Source organism: Lates calcarifer, linkage group LG23, assembly GCF_001640805.2.
Source record: "Lates calcarifer isolate ASB-BC8 linkage group LG23, TLL_Latcal_v3, whole genome shotgun sequence".
Taxonomy (NCBI): domain Eukaryota; kingdom Metazoa; phylum Chordata; class Actinopteri; family Centropomidae; genus Lates; species Lates calcarifer.
In genome coordinates, this window is record NC_066855.1 from 14,718,782 (window position 1) to 14,746,172 (window position 27,391).

The window sequence follows — 27,391 nt, forward strand, 5'->3', positions numbered from 1 at the left end:
CAAATACCTCCTTGCAAAGACCTAATGATAAGAGCTGTAAGACGATAGCAAAGATGTTAGACACTAATGTCCTTCACAGAACAATTCAAGTCACCAAGCAATTGAAGGGGCAAACTGCAGACGATTAGCATCTGAATGGAGCGAAGGGGGAATTCGTAAAGGGATAGTCCGAGGAAGATACTGATCTTAGAAGGGGTCAGGGGACAGATAGCGTTACAGCATCTGGTGATGCTAACAATCAGGAGCCACAAGATTTCACCATGTTATGCAATGGTGGCCTGTGATTCCAGAAACAAGCTCAGACGGAGATCGAGTCTGTGTTTATGGGTCTGTACAGTCCAAGCACCCAAAATCCATCTTTTTGATTTTAAACTGTGAACAAAAGTTCAGTTTTTTTTTTCTTTTTTATTCATTTGGGTTTATTGTGTGTTTAATTCTTTGCAACATCCCCTGTATGTTCAAAACAAAGAGAGCAGTGATTATAGTAAATGTTGTGAAAAACAAATGTCTTTTTATTCTTTAAACTAGACATTATAGATATACTCAAAGATCACTAAATGCATGAGGAAGATATTGTAGAAGACACAGCTTTGTTGAGCTCAGCTACATACAGTAGTGCTTTTGTCAAAATTTACAGAATGAAATGATACAAAAACATCCTTGCCATAAGAACATATTTGGAAATAACATACATTTCTTTATATACAATCATATATAACATATGTACATATTAAATAGCTTTAGTATTGAGGTTGGCATCATGGTTTGGGCACTTGACAGGTCCAACTTGTTCTTTCTGGCTGATAAAAAAAATCTCTCCTGAAAGACAAACAAGCTGAGGTTAAAATCATTTATCATCAAAACAAACAAATACTTAAAGTTTTTCATCAAACATTTTGAAGCTCAAATTTAAAAAACCTGTTAGTTAGATCCAACAGAGGGTTCTTGGTTAAGGCTTACAAGCAACAGTTGTGCATACTATTATATTCTTTAATTATACAAACATGTCAATAACAATTATGGCAAGTTCCTTTGTTTTGCTTTTATCATATTGGAGACATAGGTGGATTAACCTGTTGTTAAACTTTGTACCTTCTGTATTTAACCTGACAGTTCCACGTTCCCAATTAGTTTGAGGAAATCGGATTACATATAACCATAACCATCTAGTCCCTTTACCTGCACTCTATGGGTACAGTGTAAACTGAAGTCTTAAAGTAACTTTTAGGCACAGTGCCCCTACAGAGTATGAGACAATGTCAAAAGATTAGGCAATATTGCAGGAATTTTTTTTAGTTAATATTACACAGGTGGTGCACATATTTATTGTTAATCAACTTCTGTCCAACCAAATAACAAGCATCTGTGCTCTTTTGGTGCTCCTGGGCATTTGCCTGCTGTACTCACCTGCTAGTGTCTCCAGTAATTTCAGCTGAAAACGAGTTTGTTTGCTGTACTTACTCTCTCCTGTGTGGTGCACTGTTTTCACGACACAGCAGCCCCTCGTCACATGGACAAATCTGGTTTATGCTGAATGCCAGGCCACCATCGGGCACATAGCAGCTCTCGCCACGAATCAAACGTCTCTTGCACACCTGCTCACCATGGTGTCGGGCACAGCACATAGATGCCCCACAATCCCTGTCAACTTTACATCTGGCCCCTGGATGAGGGAAAAACTGGTTATTTTAGGTCAGATCATCATTTCATTTCAGTCTAATTCAGATAAACTGTTTCCAGATATTAAGTTCCATCTAAATTTCCATTTCTTTTTTGCACTCTTACCCTCTTGTCCATTGGGGATGCTACGGTGGCACTTCCCAAACATGCAGCTGAGGCCACGGACACACTGGGCGTCCCTCCGACAATAGTGGCCCTCCCCTCGCAGAGGGACACACAGACCAAAGTGACGATCACAGGAAAAACCCCGCCCACAGGATCTGTCATGGTCGCACACAGCCTGGAGAAAACAGGGAGACAAGGTAAGCCCAAATTTAAGTCCTGCACTTTTCTGGTGCTTATGCAAATCATCTTTCATGTAAGCGGAAAAGTGACACTGATTCTGTGCATAATATTTTCTCAAAGCTTAAGAAAAAATATTCTATTTCTCTCTCTCTCTCTGAAGATTAAATAAAGGTTTTGAATTATATAGTAGTATTGAAGCATTAGGCGTATGGTGTATGGTGGGGGTGGGTTTAAGAGTCTTCTTCCAAGAACCACTAGATATACAAAAATTTGGCAAAGGTAAAAGAGATAATAAATAAACAATACCCACAAAGCTAAAAGACAAAACTTGCTAAAGAAGTCCACTAGGGACCAACTACCACCATTTCGTTAGGGAAAAGTCTTTTATTATTTTTGTTGTTCACAATGATTTTACATAAATTTGGCTTAGGTGCTGAAGCTAAGCTTTGTAATGGTGGGGAAAACCTTGTTACAGAAATGCACAGTTTCCAGCATCTTACCGTGATTGCTTTGGCGATGGGAGTGCTTTCTCTAAGTGCCTTTGCTCCATCTTTGGGAGGACTGTGAGGCATGTTGAGCATCCAGGCCCATATACGAGCTTCAGCCCAGGAGAAGCACAGACACAGGCAGAGTATCCACAGATTCCCAAACATTTCAGCTGACCAAAAGAAATAAGTTAATAAAAATAAGAGCAAGAGGAACTAAAAATGATGGGGGTGACTTAAAGACAATGACTCAACAGCAAAAGAAAATCCAAAACTTAAAAGTCCCAGTAGATGTGTAGAAAGTGAACTGAAGAGATCCATGCAGTGACAGTGGCTGCCCCCTCTTCTAGCTTGATTTTTATAGGTCAACAGGGGTTGACATCCCCCCACCAGACTGTTTGTCCAAGCAACGGGGTAGGAGGAGACAATTAGTTGTTAATGGATTAACTAAACTGCCCAGGTTACCCCCTGCAGCCAGTAAATAGTGGCAAAATGACCAGTCATGGAGCAGGGAGAAAGGGAAAGAGGGGAGATGGGGCTGGGAGGGGATGGATGGATGTGATGGGCTGACAACAGCTCCACACAATAGAACCAAGACAAGCACCACCTCTGTATGGTTATCTGTGCCAGACAAACAAATGAGGAGGACAAAGGCAGACAAATGCATGACATGTTTCAGTGCTCTCTGAGTGACAAGTAAAGCCACTGTGGGTCCTGGCCCCAAAACACTGGGCAAACACTCCTGGCCCCCGACCTCCGCTGCCCGTTGGTTCCTACCCTATCCCACTTCAGGCCCCACGCTGAGAACAATTTGCAGAGGCGCACCCTGCAGACGACCCCATGATCTCATTAAATGTAATTACCATCAGCCATTAGTTCTCAGGGGGAGAAGGGGAGTGAGTGAAGGGGAGACAAGTTGCTCTAGGGAAACAAACATTCATATTTTTGTCATTGCTTTATGTCTTTCCACCTGCAACCAAGGAATTAGACCACACATCATACCAACTCTCATCCATTACAAAAAAAAGAGCGTAATATTTTTATACCCTGAAAATGTCTGATTTTGCCACTGAATATCTGCTTATTCTTTGAAGTGAAAGGTTTCATAACAAGCTGGTGGTAGGAAATGGAAAAAAAAACTAGTGTTTTGCTTCAGCAAATCTATCATGGAATGAAAGTGAAAGCCTGAACTTCAACTTGCAAGGTCAGAAAAAGCTAAAACACATTTGTCTCCTTTCACAATGTATATAACCATATTCTTGACTAAATTTAATCTTCTATATGGCTCAGCTCTGTAATTTATGGCATCCTTTACAGCAGTGCTTTTACCTGTAGAGATAAACCTTTATCATCATTATACGAGTGACTGTACAACAAACAACACACACCACAACATACAATAAAATATGACAACAGAGGTGTTTAGGTACTACTGAGAAGACTGAGTACATATCAGTGCAGCTGGTTTGAGTAACAAATCCTAATCCTTACATCAAAACGCAGCACAGCAGTGTATAATACTATGAGATGGGATTTTACAGGATATCGGTCTTGAAAGATATTGTGGGGACATTTTACAACTACCTTGCCTTCCTCATCGTTTAATGATGCTCAAACTGAAGTTCCTGTGCAAAACTGTAAAAAACTGTATGTGCAACAACAACATCTGTGTAACCTCAAACTGTCTGAGTAGCTGTACTCAACATTAGCATTCACAGTTTCATTCAGTTCTCAGTATTTTCACCCAAACTGAGATGCCTGGGTAATTGTTAGTAATTTACATATTGTCAGTGGCAGACAGCACAGATCGGTTACGTAGATATCACAGAGTCTGCACCTATCTCAGCTCCAGGTAGTTAAGTCCTTATCAAAACAGGCTAACTTAGACTAATGACGTAATTGGCAGTCAATTAGTCGGCACAATAGCAGCAACCAGATCAATTAGCAATATGTAAATAAGTACTGAATCGTAACTATGCATCCAAGCAGTTCACTTATTCTGATTCTTGTTTATTGAGGATTCAGTACTGTAGGTTATATATCAACCATTTAAAACTGTCCTCCTTAGGAGTGGTACTTTAGGTGTGTTTTGGTCTGTACTGAATTCAGTCATTACACAACTCTGGCAACTTATACATTGTTCGAAAGCTCTACATTTCCTGAATGACACAGAATTGGTTCAGATTTGTGGCTGTGTTTTCTACACAAAACGTACTACTGGAGGCCTTTTTAAGACAAAAAGAACAGGCAAGTTAAAAAACCTACAGTTCTACCCTGTTTGTACCTTTCAAACTTTGGTTCAGTGTCTCTTATACTTGTTCTGACTTTTTGATTGTAAAATATAAAAGAGTTACCTTTCAAAGGAGACCAGAGTTATAACTGCAATCAAAACAGTTGAAGAGTAGCCGTCTTTTTATTTTGGGTACATTATTTTATCCTTCTTTAGGCTTGTGCACAAAAATGAGTCTGTCTGGTAACAGCTTAATAAGAGAATGGAGAAATATTGGTATGCAAAAAGTGATGAAAAATTATCTAAATCAAATTTATCTATGAGCTTGCAGACTCAGCATCAGTCAGATTTAACATATTTGCCAACACACCCTATGTTAAACTTTGTAAAAATTGTAAGCCAGTAACTTAGAAATAAATTCTCTTCCCTTCCCAATGAGCATTATGAGTTTTTCCCCAGCACTGTGTGTGTTTGCAACATAAAAATGACAACTCACACCTTGACTCCCATCCCTTCCCTTATCACGTTCCTCCAAACAGGTATTCTTGTTCTACATTCATACTTACAACAAGATATCCCCATTTTATTTACCCAATGCCAACAGCAGATAACTGTCTCCACACAGTCCTTAACATGCTCTCCTGGTGTTAATGACTCTGCTAATGACGTTCATAATGAATGCACTCACTATCACAATCAACATTGCTGTGGGTTTGACAATTAGGGACTAACAAAAACAATGGGCAGGGTGATTTTTAGTCATTGTAATGGACCTTGACCCCCCACAGGGAGCTCTGAATGGTGGAGGGCATGAGGAGTCACCAAAACAACATGTTCAGTGCAGGAATCGACGGACAAATGGCAACAGAATAGATGTGTATTCACAGCAGAAAACAATTAGGTAAATATATTGTTTTTTCAGGATTCAATGAGTAGTTTAAGCATATTTTACTAAAAAAAACACAGTCTACAGTTTTCTGAGACATATCATAGATGGGGAGGAGGGAATATTAATTGAGCTATTTGTTCTTCTGTTGTGTGCCAGTATGTTTTATTGAAGAAGAGGAGCTTTGATTGAGAGAAATAATAGTCATTACCATGCCAAAATGCTCACAATGTGAGCATCTGCTAATTAGTACTAAACACAGTACAATACACCTGAGGCTGAGGGAATGTTATTAATTTTGTAGGTATTTGGTCACAATCCTTGTTGGATGAACCCAATAATGGCGATAAAACAAGAAAAGACAGTAGATTATTAAAGCTATTACAATTCCTTAGGAGAACATGAATTTTCCAAACTTGTACAATACATGCATATGCAGGTACGGACCACAAAGAAAGAGAAAAAAGAGAGAAAGGATTCCTGCAATTGGGAACAAAATTTACACAGATGAGAGCTGCTGGGTCTTGTCACCAACATACTGCCTTGTGTCTGGCTGCAGCCCTGTAGTACACCTGGCAAAGTGTAAGCACACAGTGTTCTAACATTTATTTACTCACAGCCTTAAATCTAAGTCACATTTTAAACAAGGTGCTATAAATGCCTCAGAGTCGTTTCTCACTGTTAGTGGGCAGACATTGCGTGCCTTCCACAGACAGGGCTGAGGTTTTAGATCACTCCTCATGAAGTTAAGTGAGGGGTGAAATGAAGCCTATAAATGTTAACAGAAAGAAAACATTGCCATTACAAGTTGAATATTGTATTCATTCAAAAAATCTGACTGTTCTTACGTTGTACTAATCAATAAATGGAGTGGAGATACAAACATAACATCATAGTCTGTGAAAGAGTTAATTGAGACTGCTGACCTCACTCTAACCAGGGTCTATCATACAAAAACATACCACGTTTAGTATAATGTAGTATATAGTAATTTACTTATATTTGTGCTATTTGGCTGTGAAAGGGTTTGCAGTGACATGAAGCATTCTTGTGGTCATTTAATGATGATTTGTATATCAAAACTTGCAACATTTGCAAATCCATACAAACATCCCTACAAAACCTAAGTAAGAAAATGCATTTTAAAAACCTTTTTCTGATGAATAGCTCACAGAAATTTTCTTCTTTTTGTTATTTTGCCTACACAGCAAATGCACCAGCAAACAGAGCTGAGCTCCCTTCACTCATTTGTCTGGAATGATGCAGTAACAATTACTCCAGTCATTAATTGAGAATTGTCTCAAAAGTGAGGTATCTTTATTGTTGGTGAGACAGATGTGAACTAATAATGAAGTTAATAACGCCAACTACAGATGGGGGACAAATAAAAGGAAAACAAACCTACAAGTTAAGGCCTTTTTACTCCGAGGGTGTTTTTTTTAATTCGTACGTCAATTTATTATTTCGAGCTGTTGTTTTTGTTGTGACTACTTTCACACAGAATGCGAATACTATGAAATGAAATGCAATGAAAAAGTGATTGACCTTTTTTTTTGACTGCAGGTCGATTTTTTGGAGCTTTTGCACAGCGAATCAAGGCATCACAATCACACAGGATGCCAGAAGCCGCTCTGGGTCAAAGGATCGGTAGTTAGTCCCCTGCCTCCTCAAACGTGGTGGTCGCATCCCCAACAGGACCAAACTGTCCCACAAACATACTGAAAAATATGTCCGCAGCTGGCCGTGCTTCTCTATATTCATGGGCAAGTACCTCACATTTTCCCGTTCTATATTCACGTCACGCTGTATGTGAAAAGGCCTTTAGTCATGATGTTGCACCATGAGGCTCCAGAACATCTTCAGTGCTCCCTATTATAAATTCTACAAATGTACAGAACTGTACTGGAGGGATGAACTTTTTTTTTTTTTTTTTTTAAACAGATGACATTCCCTCATTTGGTGTTTTGCTGATGGTGGTGGGGACACAACTGCAAAATCTCCCACAGGTGTTTAACCACCTAGAGAACCCCTAAAATCCCCTAAAGGCCCACTAGAAACCTCCCACAGGACTAATAGGAACTCACTACAACTTCTTCAGTGACTACCAGAAGCTCATAAAGGCTCATTAGAAACATTCTGAAGGATTTCAGGGACATCTTAAAGGACCACTTAAACCTACAAGCCTCCTTAAGCTTTCTAAAGGACATCTACAATGTTATTATTGACAATGAAAATTTAAAAAACACATGTAGAACCTTCTTAATGTCTATGAAAAACACCTAAACTACTACCAGAACCTTCTCAATGATCCCTAAAAGTTCCTAAAACACCTGTAGAACCTCCTCAGTGACGACCAGTACCTCCCAAAGGCCCACTAAAACATCCTAAACGATCGTGAGAACCTCCTCAACAACCAGAACTTTGTAAAGGAACCCATGAACCTTCTTCATCTTCTAGACTCTGTCAATAATTTAGTGTGCTTAGTTTAGAGATGGCTTTTGCTTTTATAAAATATGATAAAACTCTTATTCAATGCTCTATTTAAAGGCAAAAGCAATGACTTACAACAAACGGTCCTACAAGTACACTGTGTGCCCTGGCCCAAATATTCATAAGGAAACCCTTACATGTAAAGACACATTTCTGACAAGGACTTATTGTGCTAAAAGTAAATGATAATAAAATTTGCTCAATGTTTTGGGTCCACAGACAAAATAAATACTGACTTCATCGTTAAAAATAATCTCAAATAAACCAAACTGGTGTTTTATTTTGGACTCGGATGTTTGAACTGCATTTCTGGTAAAGTTTAAATAATGTTCTCTATAACCTGTTTCCAATTGGAACAAGACAGAAGAGTGTAACTCCCTCTATAATGGGAAACAGCCTTGTGTCTTCTTTGTGCCAGGTTGCACAAAAAAAGGGAAGAGGGCAAGACGAGAATGTGGAGCAAGGGTCACTGGTGGCCAGTAGTCAAAAATCAAGCCATTACCAATTATTATTATGTCAAAATCAGAACCAACATCTTGCAAGGAAACTGACTTTTGAAGAATACAGGATCAGAGCAGAGAACATTCTTTTTCATGGGTTAAGAGGGACTTTTTCTCCTCATCTGCTTTTCTTGCCTCCTAACCATCAATGGGTTTGGACATGGATGTTTGTTATTTAGCCTTTTGGCAGTCCACCTCCAAGAGAATTAGTATCCCCCTTTTTTTAATACAATTTGACCATATGTTCTCCAGTCTGAATTACATCCAATTGCCATTGATGAATCAGCAACATTATTTACTATCGGCAGCCTGGGGTAATGGGCTTTGTGTGGCTTCTATTGTTTTTCCCTTAGCCTCTTTATCAGGGGCCAGCTCAGTCTACATACGTGTGACAAGTTAAAGGGAGAAAAACAACACTGACTGTCTGAGCAAGGTGCTGGGCCCCCATGAGCCTCCACAATCACCTCAGTGCTTCACTACTAGGGTGATTAACAGCATTCTTCCAAAAGACATGTCCTCATTTAACGATGGTGTTAACACCTAACATGTCATTCCAATGTCCTCTGTGAAGATTGTGTAATTCACATCATTCATTCAATGGCACCATTAGTATTTGCCAATGTATGTTACTCTATTTATTCAGGTTTTTCTGTCAATTTGTCACCCACCTATGTGTCTAAATGACCACAAGATGTCATTCAGAAATAAATATGTGCAGTTGATAGTGTGGTCTGGATACTATTTATATGGGGGGAAATTATTCAAGTGTTTTGCTAAAGGACTTTTAATGTTTATAAAGTGCAAAGTACACTTTCCCAATGCACTTATCCACAAGGGTCCACACAATGTAAATTCTGGCTTCTGTCCACATCTGCAAGGGTTCAAGGAATCTGAAGTCTTGTGGCCATCATGTGGACATGTGCAGCCCACAAATTATGCTCAGAGACTGTATGTGCTGACTGCACATGTGGGAAAACATCTGCTTATGCAGACACCCAGCGCAATATAAACAGAATTGCTACAGGGCTTTGAAACTGGCCCAGATGAAACTGAAACTCTGTTACTCATATAGTACATGCTGACACAACTTCCTGATTCCTAATTTGAAAATTTCACATATAATAAGCATAAATAACACTCAGTCTTCTAGCTGAATACAAGCTTTTCCCCCAGTTTTATTACCTTGCCTACTACCTATAAATACACCAAAGAGTACAGATACAAAAATCCTATTTTAATTATAATCATTAAAAAACCAGTCCAAAAACATCCTGCCAGCTCACAATGAATTTATTTACGCCAACATTCACAGCTGAGTTTCAAAACAGCAAAGCTGAATCAGGGTTAAATTCTGAGATTTTGCGAGGCTAGGGGGGTGTTGTAACAAACCAGTGAATGTACTTTTAATGAACCTCTCCAATGAATTGATACACTAAGTAGTCTGGGAAGAATTCATTTGGAACAAATTTATCATCAAACTGGACCCACAGAAACAGTTGTAACAAACATTATTATACATTTATGAGGAATCACAAGGCAGATTAATTTGTTTGAAAAGAGTGAAATATGGCATTCTAATGTAAGATTTACCTAAACTGAAAAAGAGAGATTTTATCTAACTGGGAGGGCTGCTGAGTCTATGTATGGAAAACATTATAACACCTGCAAACACACTGAGAAAGATAAAAAAAAAAAAGTTAATAAACAGAAGTTTTACTTAAGGAAAGAAAGACAACACCAACTCTTTTTTAGCCATAGAAATATGTCTGGCATCTTTTTGGCCAGTTTTATGTGTATTGTATTGTGTATCTATTCCAGTGAATCTAGAGGCAAAATAAATTTTGAAAGGCTGTGAAAACACATTTTATCATCTGCAACTAATGTGCATGAATTTGACAAGGCCTGTTTCTTCTCTACAAAGCATCACACAATGTCCTCCTTTCTCCTACCTGTCCACATGCCTACAAGATTAACTCCTAGGGGGAATATTTAGGTATGGAAAATCAGAGGTGCTCACGACACATTTCATAGTTGCTTGGTGTGAAGAACTATGTCTATCTTAATATTGATACGCCTACTGATATTTCATCATCCCATCCCACTGGAAGAGTCTTAATCAAGAGCATTGCAGGAGCAGGCGGCAGCAAATATTAAAAGGATATAGTTGGTGGTGTTCTAAATTTGTCTTGTTGTCAACCAATCCCATTTAAGACTAAAGCCAACAATGAATTGATCCTACTAACAAGCATTATCTGTGTATCCAACGCCTGTGCCACAAAGCTCCGTTGTCCAAAAACGATTAAAAATACATCAGTAAGTAATGTCGTTACATCACGTTTTAAAGGTATTTTCTGTGGTTGATTTGGGTCAGCGGTGGACTGTTGTGCGCCCCATAGGGCTGCTCAAGGGTAGGGCATAACATTATCTTGTATGAGTAAGAACAACTCTTTAGCACAGATGTGAAAAAAATAAAACTTAAAACTCTTACTTGCACTTTCATAGTCTAATTTCATACCCTAACAACATCACTAATACATCACTGAATACATTTTAACACTGTCAAATCATTCCTCGCTATGGTAATCTGTTTTTAGCAAACCCGTGTTCAGATGTAAAAGCAAGCAAAAAACAACCAGACTGCAATAAGCCATATAATATTTCTTCAAAGAAACCACACGAGAAGCTCTCTTCAAAATGTCAACCATTTAACTATCACATTTGTTTTGGTTCAACATGCTTCCACATGGGGGAGACATGCTCCTCCCAACTCCAACCCCCTGTTTTTTTTGGTTTGAAAGGAAAGAAAAAATGGAGAAATACATAAATATTTCCTCTTTGGGGAAGTCCTACAAAAATCCAGAGCTCTGTTAGAGAGAGAAACAGAGAAACAAACACATGGAGAGAGGCAGCAAGAGACAGACAGACAGACAGACAGAAGGGGGAGTGAGGAGTTATTTCAAGGAGTAGAAAATAATGAGACTGGAGCAAAAGAAGAGCAAAGAGAAAACACAACTCCTCACTCTGCAACATTTCAGCTGTATGTCAACTCTTTTCTAACCATGGACCCGTCATCCTAGAAGTTACTCTGAGGGCCAAACAAGGACATAAAGCTGAGAAGAGTGACAGCCAGAGAGGAGGGAGAAAACGAGTAAACCTTAGCTGAGGTGAAGGAAAAGCAGTTGTGTGGGAGAGCACAGGCGAAGAGAGAGCGACAAAAGGCGGGGGAGTGGAGGAGTGAGGAGCCCCATTCTTCCTGCACAGTGAGAGGGGAAACGGGAAAATAAGAAGAAGAAGAAGGAGAGGACAGGAGTGATTAAGAGCTGGGGAAGGAGGGAGAAGAGTCAGCTGGACATGGGGCTTTGTGCTGTTCTCCTCATCTGTCTCTCCCAGGCTGAGCTGGGGAGAGTCTGGGCTCAAGAGCATGAAGGTAAGCAGCAAAGACACACAGGTATTCACATGTAGTCTAATATAAACACCATTTTGACTGACTTTCTTCAGAAGAGGCTGCACAAAACAGCTTCCAAAGAACTGAAGTGTGTGCAGGTTGAAAAAAATATCTGACCTGAATTCTTCTGCACCAACTCTGGCAAAAGGCATGCTTGAAAAATGTTTTTTGGGCACTTTTTTGTGTATACATATGTGTGTGTGTGTGTGAAGCTAACAGGTCCCCTGACATTTCTCTCTGTCAGTCACAGGAAGCACATGAAAGGTTGTGTGCACGTCTGGATTTTCTTAGGATGCCTTTCCAAAACCTCTGTATTTCCGATTTAAAAGAACAAAACCAAATGTCTGGTGTTCATTTGCTTGAAAAATATGCATCATGTGATCGGAAATTTTGCATTTTAGCAAATAAATGTTTGAGGTTAACCAGTAATTTCTAATGATGACTTGTACTTTCATTCCAGCAGGCATTTTTGAAAAGTAGAAAAAGTCAATGAGAGCAGCAGCTGAGTCTAGAATTCTTAAATGTGGAAAGTTTCTTGTTTTTCTGTGTTGCTTCATTTCACCTCAAACTGCATCTTATCACACAAAATACTGTATGCACCTCCTGTATATTGTATGTATACTGTATGCTCCTGTCATCCCATGTGTGTGTGTGTGTGTGTGTGTGTATGCGCATGTATGTATTTTTGTTCTCCTTGGAGATACATTATTTTTAGCCAGCCCCCGTTCTTCCACTGCCACTCCTCCTCCGACAATCAGCGGTGCTCTAGTTTCTCTGGCCTCTCCTGTGGTCCCACTTCCTCTGATCAGGGGCCTCGCTCTGCAGAGGACAACCTGACACACTGTGCACAGACCAGAGAGACAGACCCCCCCACCCCACCCTCAGCATAAGGCGACTTAAAGTCCAGGAAAATGTCCGCGCTCATCTTCACCACTAAGCCAAAACAAGTAATTCAGTTCAAGTCCTCACACCTGTACAGCAAGTTTCCTATTTTGGGCTTCTTCCCAGTGCCTGATAACTTAATCTTAGTGCTTACTCACACCAGAAAGTGGAACAACTCTTCTCTAAATAGGTGGTGCAGGAAGTGTGGTGATGTAGGGACTCTCAACCACTTCTACTGAGGGGAATGAATTTGTACCATCCACCCCTGTCTCACGGCTTACTGTAGACCATGCCAAATCTCTTTTGCAGAGCAGCTAATACTCCAGCAGTTACACAAAATTGGTTGCAAGGCTGTTCCTGTTCTCTCAAAATGTCAGCATCGTCAAGAGTGTCTGCAACTGACCAACAGCACAAATTTCAGAGTCATATTTCATAGAAGGCAATCTACTTCACCTGTTTGAGCAAATCCACTAATTTCGGCCTGAAATTTAGCCATAATAAATGTTAGTGTGACTGTTTCCCAGGATGCCAAATTGTGAACTGGAATCTGTCTGTAGAAATGTGTCATTGAAACAACATTATGTAGCTATTTTACCTTAAAATAATAACTTCAGAATGATTTGGATGGTACATTGACTTGTAATAGTTATGGTGCCTCTGTCTCTATGTAACTTTGGTGAGCAGGTATTATCTCCTGCTACCTGAGTGATGGTCAGTGGCTTAAACAGAAGTCTAACAGAGTTTGGTGTGTTTGTTACAGTGACAGCACTTCCTGCTCCAGAAGCCGGGGAACATGGGTTAATATACATTGTTGAGCTGTGTATCAGTTCAGTGAGTGGGGCTGGTCAAGTCACTGACAGGCTTTGTTTTCTGTACATAAAAACCATTTAACTTCTTTTACTTGGAGCCCAACAGAATTAGTTACCACTCGCAACTGCAGAGGGCGCTGTTGATGTGCAAAGACAGGTTGGGTCAGGAGCTTATGAAAACAAAAATGTATACCATGAAAGAAATGGTAACCAGGCTCTCTCCAAAGTTTAAAAAAACCTCACTACTTAATATGCTATATCTTGCATTCAAGTCAAGTCAATTTTATTTACGTAGTGCTGAATCTTAACAGAAGTTACCTCAGGGGACTTTTCCTATTGAGCAGGTCTAGGCCATACCATGTAATGTTAGTTATAAAGACCCAATACTTCCTACCATGAGCAAGCACTTGGTGACAGTGCCAAGGAAAAATTTCCTTTTAAGAAGCAGAAACCTTGAGCAGAACCAGGCTCAGGGTGGGTGGCCATCTGCCTCGACCGGTGGCAGACATCCACAGATAAAGCGCAGTGTAAAAACAACCAGTTGTGGTTTTTATCAGGGTGTTATGTACTGCACCATTTCTTAACTGGAAACCTTTTTCCCTCTCAGTGAACCACTCAGGTCTTGTTATGTTTCCTTGATAGGCAAGAGTGTAGCTAAAAACTCTGGTCCATTTCCCAGCACTGGTAAATTACACATAATATGACGTTAGGTAAAAAAAATCTTAACATAGTGACCATTTAAGCACCAGTGATAGAGTAGATTAATCATCTGTGTGCAGCTATTAATTCTAATCTATTAATACACACAGATTTTAAAATTAGATGCTAATTGTTGTTAAAAAATTTTTGCCCACAAAGAACAGAAAAGCTCTGCTCAGGAGTAACATGAGACGACTTGACTCACACTGATCGATTTGAGTTTCAGATATTAACTGAGTTTCAAAAAAGATGGCATCTACTCGAGACAATTTTGATCTAAATCTGACAGGTTGCACTGATCAATAGACAAGGTGGGGCTGAGGTTCCAGACAAATGACCTAGATGAGCTAAAAAAAAATCCCATATATTTACTTTTTCTAGGCTACCACCAAGAGTTTTATTGTTTGCTTAAGGGAAGAAAAGTCTGTAGTCCAACTCTTACCACCTGCAGTACAATACCATACAGCAAAAGCAACTACAAAATCTCATTAGAGTTTCAGATTAGATTCGTCAGCAGCTACTGAACATTCCCTAATAAAATAATCTCCTATTGTGAAAACTATAAGCACTCCAACACTGAAAAAAGCCTATAGTAAGCTACATCTGGCCAAGTCCATTTGCAAACTGGAACTACATGTCATCTGCAGTGAAAATGGAAAATTGGTTCCAAACGTAAACAAAAAACAACTCCTTGACAGTTCATCATTTAAATCAAACATTTTATAAACTCTGAATTGAATCCATTTGTTCATATTTATCTAAACGCTACATTTTTCCTTTTCTTTTCTGGGTCCTTATCAGTCCAGCTGCCAGTATTTGTGATTGTGTGTTATGGTTACTGCTGTTCCTCTCGGCGTAATGTGCCAAATGGCTTCCTCCCACGCCATAAGCTCCGGGCTGGTTTTAACACAGATCACCCTTTTAAGATCCAACTACAATAAAACCACTGTATTAAACTGCAATGACACACACAGCAGTGACCTTGCAGTGTGATTACTGTTCCACCAGTGATTCTTTTGCCAGAAGACTGCAGGTGCTTTGCTAATCCCTGTCCCGATACTTACACAGTGCCTCATCTAACAGCACACAACACAGGACTGCTACAGGGTCACAACTTTGTATCTTGAGATTTAATCACCTCTCCTCAGCTGTGTTTGGATGATAGGTCTCTGTCTCTGAAGCAAAGATGCTGACCTTTTGCTCTCTTTTGCCGGGCCCGCTGATAATTCTCTTTTCTTTTCTACGATCAAGAACATGCCTCTGTTCCCTTGATGTATCCTCGCCTTCACCTGAACTTCAAAGTGTTGTGAATTTACCCAGAAAAAAAGATTATTTTCTGGGGAAATGTATTTTTCATAACTGGACTTCATCCAGCTGAACACACTGAAAGACCATTTAGCTTTTGTCTCAGTTGAGGAACGTGGCTTCAGTTGCTGTCTGGTCTTCAGAAACTGCCTTCAAATACTAGAAACGTGACCTACTGTGTCCTCTTAGATTTCTGTCAGCAATGGTTCTCACTTGAATTTTGTTGGATACAAAAACAAGTAATGAAACAGCACAGAGCCACTGTACGTTTCTGGAAAAAGGCCAAGAGCAAGAGATCAGTGGGATGGGAAACAGGAACGTGGGAGATGGTGAGGGGATGAATGAACACAATCTGTATATCCACAGCACACTGTATATGGCTCAAAATACTGTGTCCTAGTTCGATGTAACTCCAACACCCACTAGATTTGCAAGGTGGTTACTGCAATGCAGACACATCTGAGGAGGCAGATACAGTGGACACCACTGCCATAGACTCAAAATAGCTGATTATATAATTGTTAACCATACAACATAAAACTGCAGGATTAGAGGTTTCATTCACACTGGGGTCAACACTCCTGGCACTGTAAGATATGATGGATTAAACAGCAGGAAATCTGGCATTCTGCAGATGCACCCATGTAAATTGACACCATCCTGGCAGTTAACAAGAATATTCTAAATTTAGAGGACTGTCAGAATCATTTCTGTACATTTTATTCTAATATAGGGAGAACCAGAGTCTATGTTTACAATAAATCACCTGCTATTCACTAGCAAATTTGTCACATCTGTCATTTTAGTCAGTGGATTTTTTGGGCCCTATTTCAAAGTCACCAGGATGTTTTTCTGCACCAGTTTGCACATTCTCAGTGCAGGTTCCACATGTGTCTGCCAGACCTGGTGCTACTGAAGTAAGCTTAACTTGAGTCCTTATGTAAAGCCCAACCCAGTCTTGAACTCTTTTTAACCCCCTTTTTGTTGGAAGTTCATCCAGGCCCACATGCAGACAGTTAGACAAGGTTAGAGATGTTCCAGGAAAGAAAACAAGTTCAACACTTGTGGAAGTTTGAAAACATTTTAAAGCCTGGAGAAGGTGGGCCATATACTCGACATCTTTCAGGATTTGATGCACATTCTGTAATAACTAATGTATAGTCTTATCTGCCTCCTCCTCACAGCTCCTCCTCTTCTCTTCCCCCTGCTGTTTGACGCCTCCTCAGCTGTTTAGTGATGATGGTGATGAGTGCTGCCAATCTGACCCAATTAGGAGCCTCTTGTTCTGAAGCTGTGGAAATAGCTTTCACTGCACCGTAATCAAACAAGATTCCTCATTAGAGCCATCTCCCCTGTGTGTGTGATAACCTCTCTTAGTTTCTTTCTCTTGTCCCATTTTGTTTCTTAAGTCTTTTTTCTTTTCATTGTCTCATTTGTCATTGTATTTTACTTCTCAAACAACAGAAAATTTACTTTGTTCAATCTTGTAATTTCTTCAATCTCTCAATTACTTCATCTAGTAGCTTGTGAGCCTAAGAGAGACTACATTTGATTATGGTGATAAAATCTTTTTACTTGAATTTTGTTCAGATCAAACAAACAAAATAAAAACATGCCAATATGTGAGCTTTACAGGTGCTGATAGGCAGATTTTGGACAAAGCCAAATTTAGCAGATTCCCTGTTTCCAAGCTAACAAGCTCCTAACTGTAGCTTCATATTTACAAGAAAACAGTTGTACAGATCCTCTCACCTAACACTCGGCATGTTTGCACTATTCCTTCAATGGTTAACAGCTAATTTATATCATCTGTTGAATGTAAAGAGTCCAACATCCAACAGCTTGTGGCAATACTTGGACATATACTGACCATGTAGGTCAATATTATGCAGACGCTCATATGTGATTGCTGAACATCTCACTCCAAAAACTATCTGCTGCTATAACAGCCTCAACCTTTTTGGTTTCAAGATTTCAGAGCCTGACCACAGAGATTTGCTCTCACTCAGCTACAGGAGCATTTGTCAGGTCTAACACTGATGTTAGGTAATAAGGTCTGGCTCAGTCAAGGTTGAGGTCAAGACTCCATGCAGGCCAGTGAAGTTCCTCAACACTAAACTGGGAAAACCATTTCTTTATAGCCCTGGTTTTGTACATAAGGGGCATAGATATGTTGAGCAGGACTTCTGAAAAGACTGTTGCCACAGAGCTGGAAGCAAACTATTGTCTAAAGTATAATTGAAGGCTGTAGCATTAAGGCTTTAATTGGAACAAACAGACCTAGCCAAACCCAAAAAACACAGCTCCAGACCAAAACTACAAAAAAGTATGTGAACGGGATCCAGGTTGTTTACATATTTTTGGTCTTATGTTGTAAAAAAAATGTAAAAGTAAGAGGCTGAGAGGGAGGTCTGGACCTCAGGCTGACTCTTGTCTTTCCCACTCTCAAGATGATCATAACATGCTGTTACTTAATAGCTCAGTTCAGTGTGAACTAACAGTTCACATAAAACCCAGACAGCAAACTGGATTTAATCCCTCATCTTGTTCTTCAGTGGAAAAACAGCAGAAGCCTTCGCCCTGCAGAACGATGAGTAAGTTCTGCTGATCTGGCAATTCTGTTGACCATAAATGTGCACCGGATAGTGAGTCACGGATCAGTTTACTGTCAAAATAGAAGAAGGACAGGGGAAGTAAATGTGAAAAAATAAACATCTATGAGCTGTTGAGCAGATGACATGAAAACCAGCACAAATGTAGGTGGTGAGCAGAGATAGGAATACACTCACACCCAGTATGCGCGCACATACACACAATCCAGATAATTAAAAGATCATTTTTACACATTTAGAAAACAAATAGAATAGTCAGTGACCATGCTTGTTTCCTCAAAAGCACCCAAATTAATTCTAATTTAACTGAAAGCCTGGAATCTAGAGTTTGGTGCTTTATTTGTTGAGGAACTGACAGTGTGCCTCAAACTGATGGTCAACCAGAGGTGAGGGATTGCTACAGCATGAAGAAAACATGGTAAACCAATAAAAAACATCTTGACCCTGCAGAGCTTAAGAGACATCAGTTTGTTAATGAAGTCAGTGGTTGTTGACACTGTTCAGTCACTATAATGCCTGTCTTGTTCTAGATGCACTGAGTCGGACTACTCTGCGGACAGATGGGGATCCATCCGGTTTTCACATAACCAGAATGGACCAGCAGACCCCACACAAACACAGAGAAGCTCGCAACACACAGGCTGAAGGCGGAGGAGGAGGAGTAGGAGGAGTTGATATCAGTATCCTGCCTGACAACATGACCCGCATACTGGTGAGATCCAAACAACTGACCCTTTGCTAAGTCTAGCTTCCCTTAGTTACTGTTGCTACATCTGTTAAGCTTTCTGCTGTCTGGTAAGCAGCACATAAAATTTACTATGATGATTTACTATGATGACAGGACATTAATCATTTTTTGAACAGTAGGTTCTTGATTTCAGTCTAAAGCAGTCTTCTAATTTCTACCCAGCAATTGGCGATTTTGCCACCAGATGTTACAATTTTATTTTTAGAAATTTTTGTGATTAAAAACATGTTTTCACTTTGTCATTGTGGGTCACCCAGTGACAAAAACTGATGGACAAAAATTTAATCCATTTAATTTTGGATCTACAACACAGTAAAGTGAGTAAAAAGTGAAGGGGTCTTTCTGAAGCCACAGGGTGTTCCACACCACAGGTGTACCACAACTAAAGCTAATGCAGGTCTTAGCATCTTCATCATCTGAACCATGTAGAAGACATGGAAATAAAGCAACAACATTACATTTCATGGTGGCTAGTCAGCCCTAGTATGGTAAGAATTTAGAAATTAAATGTTACTTCCTTCCAACATACTATAGAAATATCATACTTTCACTTTAACACGCTCGATACACAACCTTTTGTTGGCTGAAGTAAGTGAGTAGGGGAAGTTTAAACCTTCCCAAATCCACCATGAATTTTTATATAGTGCCACAGAACAAGCTTTCTACAAAATGTAACATGGGCTGGTGTGAAAAACTGCCAGCATGTAGTTAGCAGAAGCCCCAGAATTAAAGAGCTGAGAGACAACAACTGAATGGGGATTTTCATACCGCTACTTTTCTCTATAGCACTTAACATCAACCAAACAATGCCAGGTCTCCACAGCACCACATTCACTAATGCATGGCCCGTAACAACTCATTACTGATGAAAGTTCACTCAGGTGGATGTTGGGTAGAGCAATTCAACAGCAACTATCTAGACAGCTCACAGGAAGCACCACCTTGTGTTCCAATACAATAGAAACACATTGCTAAACACTAAACATTAGCTGCAGCCATGAAAACTGGCAAGAGAAAAATTGTGACAAAATAGTGACCAGCGATGACTTCAAAACTACTGCATAGGTTGCTCTAAATTGATTTGCAGCAATAAGAACTCTAAAATGGCATATCTATCATGCCGTCATCAGAACATTATGTTAGCTGCTCATAGCAACTGCAGCTGTAACTTTTGTCTCGATCTGAAAATAACACTGGCGTCACTCTCTCTGTTTATTTTGGGAAAAACAAAACAGAACATTTCCATCTCCCAACAAGAAACTGGCCAAGATGAACACAATGTCAGATTAAATGAATGAAGTGCGACTAAAAAGTTATTATTAGGTTGTTATTTAGTGTAACCTAAAAAAAAAGGTTACTTTTACATGCACTGTATAAAATGTAATCTGACTATGGATGTTTAATTGTGATAACACTGTGATGAAAGGTCAGCCTGGGTTATAATGTTTATTCTGCCAAACTTCAGAAGCTTTGAGCAGAGGTCACTGTTATTAGGTGTATGCCAGGTGGACCTGTCCTGTGCCATTTTCCATTCATTACCTTTTAGATCTGTGTGTCTCTGTGTGTGTGTGTGTGTGTGTGTGTGTGTGTGTGTGTTTGAGTGTGTATGATGAGGTTTTATTTGTCTTATGCCCCAGACTCGTCTTTCACTTGAATCAGCTTCAGTAAAATTCAACCCAAATAAATTGTGTTGTACTTTTTTTCCCCCTCTCCCTACAATTCAAATTGAAAACAGATGACAACCTTGTCCTGCCAACTTACAGTGTTTGTTTAAGCGTTAGTATGTGCACGTGCGTGTGTTTGTGTGTGTGCTGGTGAATGACTCACTTGGACAAGATCACTAGTAGCCCTGTTATACTGTGGCTTTTGCCTTTTTTGGGGGGGGCGGGAGGTGTCTGATCCTAATTTCCGAGACCCTCCAACTCTTGTCCAATGGGAATCTCTTCAATAAATCAGTCAGCTGTGAGGGAAAAGAGTGTGATTGCTCCCATCTCCTCACCTAGAAATCCCACACCCCCCTTTAGAAAACACAAGCTGGTGTCAGGCAGTGGAGATGACAGAAAAAAAGTGGGTCACTTTCTGTATATGGAGCAGCCGGAGAGGCAGTGAGAGTGCTGCATTTAACTGCTCCACTTTCTGAGCCCACACTAAACCCCAGAACCATTGCTCTCTGTCACCTTGAACTGTGGCATACATTAATAATGCCATCAAGACTGAATATCTGTTGAAAGATGCAAGCCCTCATTGTGAAAGTATTGTGTGCAATGTGTAAACAGCTCCACCAAGTGGAACTTTGTGGACAGAGACGGAGGAAACAAAACCTCAAACGTCCCAGTGCAGTGGTTCCCAACTAACCCTTACAGCAATCTCCTCTTAAAACCTCTTTTGAGGTTGTTTGTCTTTGACTGTCTAATGTGAAGCATTTTCATATAAAAAAAAATCTGAACAGATTTTGTACATCTGAATGTATTTCTTACCTCACAACTCGTTAGATTCATCTCATGACCCCGCAAGGGGTGCCGTCACCCAGGCTGGGAACCACTGTCCTTATGTAACATCAACCTGGATCCTCTCTGGTTCACCATCAGAAAGACACTTGATGGTGTCATGGCAAAATGGCTGAAATAGTAAATTGAATGTTTCAGTCAATGTAATATCAATGCAGTTCAACAGATTTCAGGCTGATGATGACAATCATGAGGTTGAAATGATAAAAGAATCCCTCTATATTCATAAATATGCAGATTCTATTAGAAAAGTGGACAAACAAGGATGTACATACTTTACACACATACAAAATATTTCCAAATATTAATTATATGCTTATTTAATTTGCATGACACTGATTTACAACAGCAGCTGACAGTCCTGCTACTTTGCTTAATTGATGATTAACGTGCAAATGATTTCCTCAGTTAACTGCACTTCGGCAAGATCCAGCTCCACCTGTCAGCATGGGGACAGGTGGCGCGAGGGATCAAACCAACACTGCGATCAGTAGAAAAGCCACTCTACCACCTGAGACACAGCTGTCCTAAAATGAACATTTTCCTTTAAAAATGACAAATTATTAATCAGGGGTTAGACATTGACGACAAACAGCTGTACACCCTGCTTAAATCCAGCCAAAGACCTTTGGTATCTCTCTCTTCTGCCTCACAGAAAAATTGCCATTGTTAAATCCTAACTAGTACCTGCAATAATTTAAGAATTACATTAATTGTTAAATGGTTATTTTATTGATAGAGTAAATGACTGGAGGCTAAAACCTGCTCTAAACTACCTCACGATGGAAAATGTTTTTCTGAAAAGTTCACTTTCCTAATGAGTGCCCTCTTTCTCTCAGGAGGACTCCCAGAGGTACTACAGCTGGCAGAGCTTTGGTCCAACAGACGGACAGACTCAAGACTTGTGGGTAGATCTCAACGCTCTGCACAAGAGCCAAGTCAGAGTCCATGGCATACTGTCCAATACGCATCGACAGGCAGCGGTGAGAGGAGCACATACACATACGCATATATATAACCCTCTGATTTAACACCCAGCCATGTCTGATATTTTTTATTTTCCACAGAGGGTGGCGCTTTCTTTTGATTTCCCTTTTTATGGACACTACTTGAGACAGATTATCGTAGCAACTGGTGGTGAGTTTTACTTACTTTACTGACTATTACTTGATATCACGGCAGCACTCATTCACTTTGCTCCTCCAATCAAGAGACCAGACGTCTATCAATGCACTGGAAGGAGACTTTGTCCTACCCGGGGGGGAATTTTCAGGGATACCAGGCCACAATATACTGTATCTAATTAAATGTAAACGGCTTCATTTTTTGATGATTTTAATTGACCTGGTGTGCATGTCCTAAATTTTTAATTGGAAGAAGACTGAGTTGTTTGTTGATTTAACATTGCTGCTTTAGCTCCACATAAATAGTATGCTAATGAATATCCTGTGATGGGGATGGAAATCTGATATACACTTGTATGAGATTTGTTTAATTTTGTTCGTTTTTCAAAGAAAAGAACAAATCAAGCAATCATGGCTGATCTCATAACTTTATACCTCTTGAACAGCCACAAACAAATTGTTCATTACAGTACATTGCTATTATTTGAATTGCTGCGTTAAATGGCTGCACAGAGCATCTGCAGTAGTTCAGCATGCTAGACATCATCTGACATATATGTATGTGTGTTTCAGGGTTCATCTTCATGGGGGAGATTACACATCGAATGCTGACTGCCACACAGTACGTTGCCCCCCTAATGGCCAACTTTGACCCCAGCTTCTCCAAAAACTCAACAGTGAGGTACTCGGACAACGGTAAATGGGAGCTCCTCAGTGAAGTCTGTAGTGTTTGGGAGCTCCTGGATATCTCTGACTGGCCTCTGTGTCTCGCTCTGCTCAGGTAATCTATTTGTGGTGCAGTGGGACAAGGTGCGGCTAAAGGACCGAGAGGCTGAAGGAGCTTTTACTTTCCAGGCAGCCCTCCACAAAAATGGAACCATTGTTTTCAACTACAGAGATGTAAGTCATGGATTTCAACTTGATCACCTGTACAATGAAGTTAATTACTGCATTTTTCTATTTTTAGAAACCAACCAGAACCAATCCTCTGCTTGCATGTCAGATTTAACCACATTAAAACTGACAAAGCTGTTCTTTTTCAGATCCCTGTACCAGTGGAGAGAATTAATTCCACTGAGCATCCGGTGAAAGTGGGACTGTCTGATGCTTTCATGGCATTCCTCTCCTCCCCAGGTCAGTTCTCCAAAGAGAAAAAAAAAATAGCTAAAAGAAACTAGCTCTGTGATGGACTGGCGATCTGTCCAGGGTGTATCCCACTTCTTGTTGTTCTTTGTTCACTAGAGAATGCTGCCAAGTGCTTTTTTCAAGTGTAAAATACACCTCAGTACATATTTTCATTCAGTTTTTTATAATCAGATTGAAGGGATCTTTATAAAATGTGTTTTTTGTTGAAAAACATTGACCAATGTACTGTTGTCAGATTTAAAAAAAAACAAATCCACATTTGTATCTGCCTTAAAAACTGGGCTTTACTTTGTTACAACAGAGAAACTTTCATATGGTTTTGTAGCAATAAAAATATCTAATCAGTTCAAAGAGGAGAAACTAGCCCATGAACTATTGAGAGTGGCTTGCTGTTCACTAACTAAGACTTTTAATCTACTGAAGCCCTAACAAACCTATAGACCCTTTTCACAGAACAGACATGTTGGCAGGTAATAGCAGGAAACTGCATTCTGTTTAGATGGGTTAGTTCCAAGGGCTCACTGACCTGGCTGTTTTGGACACTTGGTGGGACTGAGCCAGCATTTGTTTCTCTTGTGCTTTTCCTGCCTTTTAGAAGTCAAAATGTCTTTCATGACAAAGGTCTGTTGTATAGCCATGTATATGTGTGGGTGTTTTCACTTATGTTGTCTGATCAGACCTCCTCTAAAGACTGTGTGGTACAAACAGTGCTCGACTGACATCTCCCTCACTCTCCCACAGTTGCATCAGGACTACTCACACCTCTATCATGTATATTAGCACACACACCTGAGCACAAGTCTAATCAGCCATAGGGACTCAAAACACCTGTGTGGGCATGCAGAGCCTTTAATGAGACTCACAGGGCAGTGAAAGCCTCCTGGTGGGAGGTACACAACAGCACATCTGAAATGAAATGAAACAGTTGCACTTTATAGTCTATTGAGTTTTACTACTCTGTTAAACCTATTTCATGCTTTCATACACTTACTTGATAGCAGAGTAGAATTTAAACCACACTGCAGATATACTAACATTCATTATATTTGTCTTGAAGAAAAAAAGCAGCGCACTATCTATGAGTATCATCGTGTGGAGATTGACACGACAAAGATCGTTAATAGATCTGCTTTTGAGTTCATTCCTCTACCCAGTGAGTATTCTTACAAACTGTCCTCAATATTCACACAGCCTAGCACCATTATCCACCGCTCTAACTCAAGAACACTGTTCCTCTAGCTTGTCTCCAGCACACATCCTGTGATCTCTGCCTAACATCCAACCTGACAACTGGCTGTGGCTGGTGCAACACACTTCAAAGGTAGGCTCAAACTCTTAAAAGATTTATCTTACAATAAAGCTGTAGAGAGCCCAGCTCTGCTCATTATCTTCTTGCTGAATTTCAGATGTTCTGATGGTATCGACCGGCATAGACAAGAGTGGTTAGATTATAACTGCCCTGAAGAGGTGAGATACATTTCATGTATACAGTAAAAAAAAATATGATATTTCATTGTTTTTTGAGTTATTCCTGTGGGCATTCACTCTAAAGGCTAAAGGCACGTGTGAGGACTACAACCCGGTCCTACCTGAGGGATCTATGAGCTCCTTCAACCACTCTTCCCCAGGTCCAACACCTTCTTCAACAGTACTTGAGGACCAGCCTGTCACTAGAGGTGAGTTTGTCTGCAGGAAGAATCTAGGGGGAAACACAGAGTGAAGGTAAGTCAATACTGGTTCTACCTCCACAAATGAAATTAGCAGTTTTTCCTTATCTTGTGCGTCATTAAGTGGGATATATTGTGTTTTCACTATTTTTCAACATTTCAATGACTAAACAATCCATTGATTTACTAAGAGAATAAGTGACAGATTAATCAATATTGAAAATAATCTGTGCATCCCTACACTCCAAAAAAAAAAAAAAAAAAACATTCAGTGTAACATCTAACTTTCAAGAGTTCAGAACGGACCTTTAACACACAGTATACTTGGAACTTCTGTGCAACAACTTGGGTCTTATTTCATTAGTTTTAGGCATCAATCACCTTTGGATGTGATGGGGAACTGTAAAAGTGGGGGTGTCTTACAACTTTTGATCTGAAGTGGATCAACAATGCCTCTTATGTAACAACATCAACAATCTTTGCTTCCTTTCCTTTCAGATTTACAGACAGGTCCTCCAAAGCATAAGGGGATAACAGAGAACACAGCCATCATAGCAGGTGTAGTGGCAGCCCTAGTTCTGCTTGTAGCTTTGACCTTACTGGCCGTCTACTACATCAATACACATCCGACAGTTGCTCCACCATTCTACCTCATGCAGGTAAGAAAAGCAACCAGAGTCTCCACATACCTACCAATTTTTCTGTTAAAAGATATCCTACTGGCACCCTCATGTTTGCATGCTGCCTGGCCTTTAGCCACTACTGTCTGTTGTTTTGTAGCGACGCACCAATAACTACTGGCCCTCTATGAAGTTCCGCAACCAGGGCTGCCACTCCAGTTATGCTGAGGTTGAGCTTGGGGGTCATGAAAAGGAAGGATTCATTGAAGCCGAGCAGTGCTGTTAAGGGTCCTATACTAGTAGGACTCCAGCCAGAAGAAGAAAGGACACCACCTTGAGGACTTGACAGTACTAGAAGAGGATGAATATGGACGATCAGGCAGACCATAGACACAGGATGCACCTACTCCAACCTTGGCAGCTGGACAGTGTTTACTGTAACTGCTCTCCTAGCTCTTGCCAGTTTTCTCTGTGTATCTTGCTCTTTGCCATCACACACAGGAGATTAGCCATATGATCCAAGGGTTGGAGGGTCAGAGAGGAAGCCGCCTGTACAGAAATGATGAGATGCAAATGTGTAACTGTACAAAACCCATCGATCCAAGGGGATGTCAGGGAATGAATTGAACTAGCCTTCATACTGCAAACCAATGTACAGCTCAACTTAACTATGTGTTTTTGTTTTTATCCAGTCTATGGAGTTATTTTTGTTTCATGAAACTTCTACGCGAGCAACGATTGGTTCATAAAATGTTATATCTCTGTGGACTACAACAGATATTTAGCTATATAATGGATAGTGATTATAATGATCATCTTGAACTTCTCTGGAGAAATATTGTTTGGATGAATTTTAAAGACATCAAGTTACGAGAGTTTTCTCTGAACCTTTCTGTTTAAATGTCTTCTAATAAAAGCTGGTGGTGGGTGTTGATATTGATCTCATGCTTGGTGATATTGATCTCATGCTGAAAACAAATGGAACTAATCATCTTAAGCCAAGATGTACTGATAAGGTGTGAACAGGTGGTTATGATGAGTGCATCAGACTGGTACCTGTAGTTTCTCCTCACATTAGACTGATGTAGAGCTAAAATGATTAGCCAGTTAATGGATTAGTTGAATTACAGAAAGTGAATTACACTAGTAAGTTTTTTCAGAAAAAATGCATAAATTGAATTGATTCCAACTTCCCAAATGTGAATATTTCCTGGGTTTCTAAAGTTCTATGATAGTAAACAGTATACCTTTGTGGTTTGGACAGTAGTTGC

The 27,391-nt window shown here is 39.9% G+C and overlaps 2 protein-coding genes across 4 annotated transcripts; one reads left to right on the forward strand and one right to left on the reverse strand.

Moving 5' to 3' along the window:
* LOC108894815 (dickkopf-related protein 3) lies at positions 1-25,532 on the reverse strand. Of its 3 annotated transcripts, XM_018693429.2 has the most exons (7): positions 25,423-25,532; positions 21,534-21,675; positions 20,884-21,016; positions 2,466-2,623; positions 1,786-1,960; positions 1,462-1,663; positions 1-819 (listed from the first exon to the last, which is right to left on the reverse strand). In XM_018693429.2, the coding sequence occupies exons 4-7, from the start codon at positions 2,616-2,618 to the stop codon at positions 759-761; spliced, it is 591 nt and encodes a 196-aa protein (XP_018548945.1). In that variant the 5' UTR covers positions 2,619-2,623; positions 20,884-21,016; positions 21,534-21,675; positions 25,423-25,532; the 3' UTR covers positions 1-758. The 3 variants fall into 3 exon arrangements, with proteins under 3 accessions (XP_018548945.1, XP_018548946.1, XP_050922291.1); XM_018693430.2 differs by lacking the exon at positions 20,884-21,016; XM_051066334.1 differs by lacking the exons at positions 1-819; positions 20,884-21,016 and having other exon boundaries at positions 1,458-1,663.
* LOC108894805 (plexin domain-containing protein 1) lies at positions 11,382-27,054 on the forward strand. The gene is made up of 13 exons (XM_018693414.2): positions 11,382-11,983; positions 18,839-19,020; positions 22,403-22,546; positions 22,631-22,700; positions 23,261-23,383; positions 23,469-23,587; positions 23,731-23,821; positions 24,891-24,986; positions 25,073-25,154; positions 25,240-25,300; positions 25,386-25,509; positions 25,999-26,159; positions 26,281-27,054. Exons 1-13 carry the CDS (start codon positions 11,908-11,910, stop codon positions 26,404-26,406), a joined length of 1,455 nt encoding a protein of 484 aa, XP_018548930.1. The 5' UTR covers positions 11,382-11,907; the 3' UTR covers positions 26,407-27,054.
* The last annotated feature ends 337 nt before the right edge of the window (positions 27,055-27,391 follow it).

Coding starts and splice junctions, on each gene's coding strand:
- LOC108894815 (XM_018693430.2), bottom strand. CDS start 2,618: ATGTTTGGGAATCTGTGGATACTCTGCCTGTGTCTGTGCTTCTCCTGG. Junction 1,664..1,785: donor CATCCCCAATGGACAAGAGG/GTAAGAGTGCAA, acceptor TCCCTCATCCAG/GGGCCAGATGTAAAGTTGAC. Junction 820..1,461: donor AGTGCACCACACAGGAGAGA/GTAAGTACAGCA, acceptor TTTGTCTTTCAG/GAGAGATTTTTTTTATCAGC.
- LOC108894805 (XM_018693414.2), top strand. CDS start 11,908: ATGGGGCTTTGTGCTGTTCTCCTCATCTGTCTCTCCCAGGCTGAGCTG. Junction 23,588..23,730: donor TTGTTTTCAACTACAGAGAT/GTAAGTCATGGA, acceptor GTTCTTTTTCAG/ATCCCTGTACCAGTGGAGAG. Junction 26,160..26,280: donor CACCATTCTACCTCATGCAG/GTAAGAAAAGCA, acceptor GTTGTTTTGTAG/CGACGCACCAATAACTACTG.